Raw genomic sequence first — 2,016 nt, 5'->3', positions numbered from 1 at the left:
GAGGATTGAGCTGTACACGTTTGGTGAGCCGCGTGTGGGCAACGCCGCGTTCGCCAACTGGTTTCTCGCACTGTTCTGCGGCGGCGGCCACGAGACGTTCCGCGTCACCCACAAGCGGGATGTCGTGCCCCACCTTCCCCCCGCTTACTCGGGGTTCGAGCATGGCCCCCACGAGGTGTGGTACGACAATGACGGCTCCACGAGCTACGCGAACTGCAGTGACGTGTCCGGGACGGCGTGCCCCGCGGAGACCACGGCCGAGGACGCTGAGTGCAGTAACAGTCTCCTCCCCATTTCCATTGCGGACCACCTGAAGTACCTGGGCGGGTGTACGTCGTGTACATGCGTCGCTGGCGAAACCATGAGCGACGACCTACTGCGCATCTCGCCGGAGCTTGAATGGGCCATTGCCGTGGACTACGTCTACCAGCAAGAGAGACTCATGAAGCGTCTTTCGTCACTTTCCCCCTCTTTTTCTTGAGTGGACCTTGAGGTCCACAGTGACTAGTATGTAATTCAAAGCCTTTAGATTCACAACCAGTCTGTGATGTGGCTTTGTTAGTTCCTTTTTTTTATGTCTTTGCTTTTGTTCATTGCAGCAGTTGAGTTACCACTGTTGCCTGCTTTGTTGAGCGTCGCCTGTTCGTGAGTGATTGCGCTGAAGGGGTATTTGCCGCCTCCAGCTGTGTGAGACCCAGTGTGCGTTGTGGCGGCCTGAGGACGATCGTACTCTTCAGAGTCAACCATTCCCTGCTGTTGCTGCGGCGTCCCACGCCCTCCCTGCCCACTACCCCTTCGCCCCGCCCTCTTCTCGCCCCTCAGGCCGCCCTCTTGTTTGCCAAGGCACTCCGCAGGCGGCAGCGGCGGCGGCGATGGGGCCCCGCGCCGTGGCTCTCGTGGCCGGCCTCCTCCTCCTCCTCCTCTCCGCGGGGCGAGGCGTTGGCGCCGCCTACACGAAGTAGACGGCGGAGACGGCGCTGAACTTTGCACGGGCGTCGTACTGCGACGCCGCAGCCATCGGCGGCTGGAGCTGCGCCCCCTGCGCCGCGAACCCGGGGCTCGCAAAGGTGCGTGTATTTTCGAATGCCTCGCAGGGCACACAGGCGTTCATGGGCGTCAGCGCGAACCGCATCATCATGAGTGTGCCTACTGCCCAAATCTCTGCGTCCTGTTACTGGTGAAACTGTGTTGGACTGACCTGGGTCTCCGTTGCGTCTATTGTAATGACCCTCTGCGCTGTGCGCGGGATCTATTAACGTTACTGACGTGTCTAAGTTGTATTGCTTTGAATGCATCTCCCTGGTTGAGGAAGTAGCCCCTGTGCATTCTCCATTCGCTGCGCAGTCCCGCGGCAATTATGCCAACACACTCCCCTCATCCGTTGTCGTGTTGGCGTAGTCCAGTGACGGCAACTGTCCTGTGTTTATTGTTTTTTTTTGACGAGTAGGGGCAGAGCCTTGATGGCGTTGCTCTCGCTCTCCCTTTTGTGATGCTCCCGCGCGTGGGCTGCCTCTGGCTTCTTGCGTGTGTGTTTGTGTATGTGTGTGTGTGGATTGCTACTCTTGCTCCCTGCCGTTGTGTGCGCTGCCTCGCCGGCTGGCCGCAGCGGGTTTCTTGCGTTGCGGAGGCCGCGGGTCTCTCGCGTGAGGGGCCGGGCGTCGCTAGCGAAGCGGAGCAAAGCCAGCGCCGCGCGCGAATGGCGGCCGGGCCGCCCGAGCGGCCGCGGGCCCCGGAGGAGGGGGGCGGCCCATGCGTCTGCGGGGCGGTCAAGTACGTGTTCAGCCCCCGGCGGGCGGGGTGGGTGGCGACAAGCACGAACGTGCGGGTCCTGGCGCCGCACCGGGAAGCCGCCAGGGGCGGCATGCGCGCCTGCTACGACGTGGAGGAGGTGGAGGAGGACGGCGGCAGGATCCCGTGCGTTGCGAAGCTGTTCTTGCGGGACGTCTCCGACGTGGTGGAAAAGGACTACTTCGGCGAGGGCGAGGCGCAGTGCATGTGCGAGGCGTTCGCCGAGAG

At 62.3% G+C, this 2,016-nt stretch overlaps 2 protein-coding genes across 2 annotated transcripts; one reads left to right on the top strand and one right to left on the bottom strand.

Moving 5' to 3' along the window:
• Positions 1-818: 818 nt before the first annotated feature.
• Positions 819-1,295, bottom strand: Tco025E_03399 (uncharacterized protein; the record flags this gene model as incomplete). The annotated part of the gene is made up of 1 exon (XM_029370317.1): positions 819-1,295. One exon carries the CDS (start codon positions 1,293-1,295, stop codon positions 819-821), a length of 477 nt encoding a protein of 158 aa, XP_029229755.1.
• A 194-nt stretch (positions 1,296-1,489) lies between these two features.
• Tco025E_03398 (myosin heavy chain kinase A) lies at positions 1,490-2,014 on the top strand (the record flags this gene model as incomplete). The annotated part of the gene is made up of 1 exon (XM_029370316.1): positions 1,490-2,014. A coding segment is annotated over one exon (525 nt), but the record flags the coding sequence as incomplete, so codon positions are not given.
• Between the last annotated feature and the right edge of the window lie 2 nt (positions 2,015-2,016).

Source organism: Trypanosoma conorhini (assembly GCF_003719485.1).
Source record: "Trypanosoma conorhini strain 025E chromosome Unknown Tco_14.4_contig_00153, whole genome shotgun sequence".
Classification (NCBI taxonomy): Eukaryota; Euglenozoa; class Kinetoplastea; order Trypanosomatida; family Trypanosomatidae; genus Trypanosoma; species Trypanosoma conorhini.
This window is presented reverse-complemented; position numbering and strand designations above follow the sequence as displayed.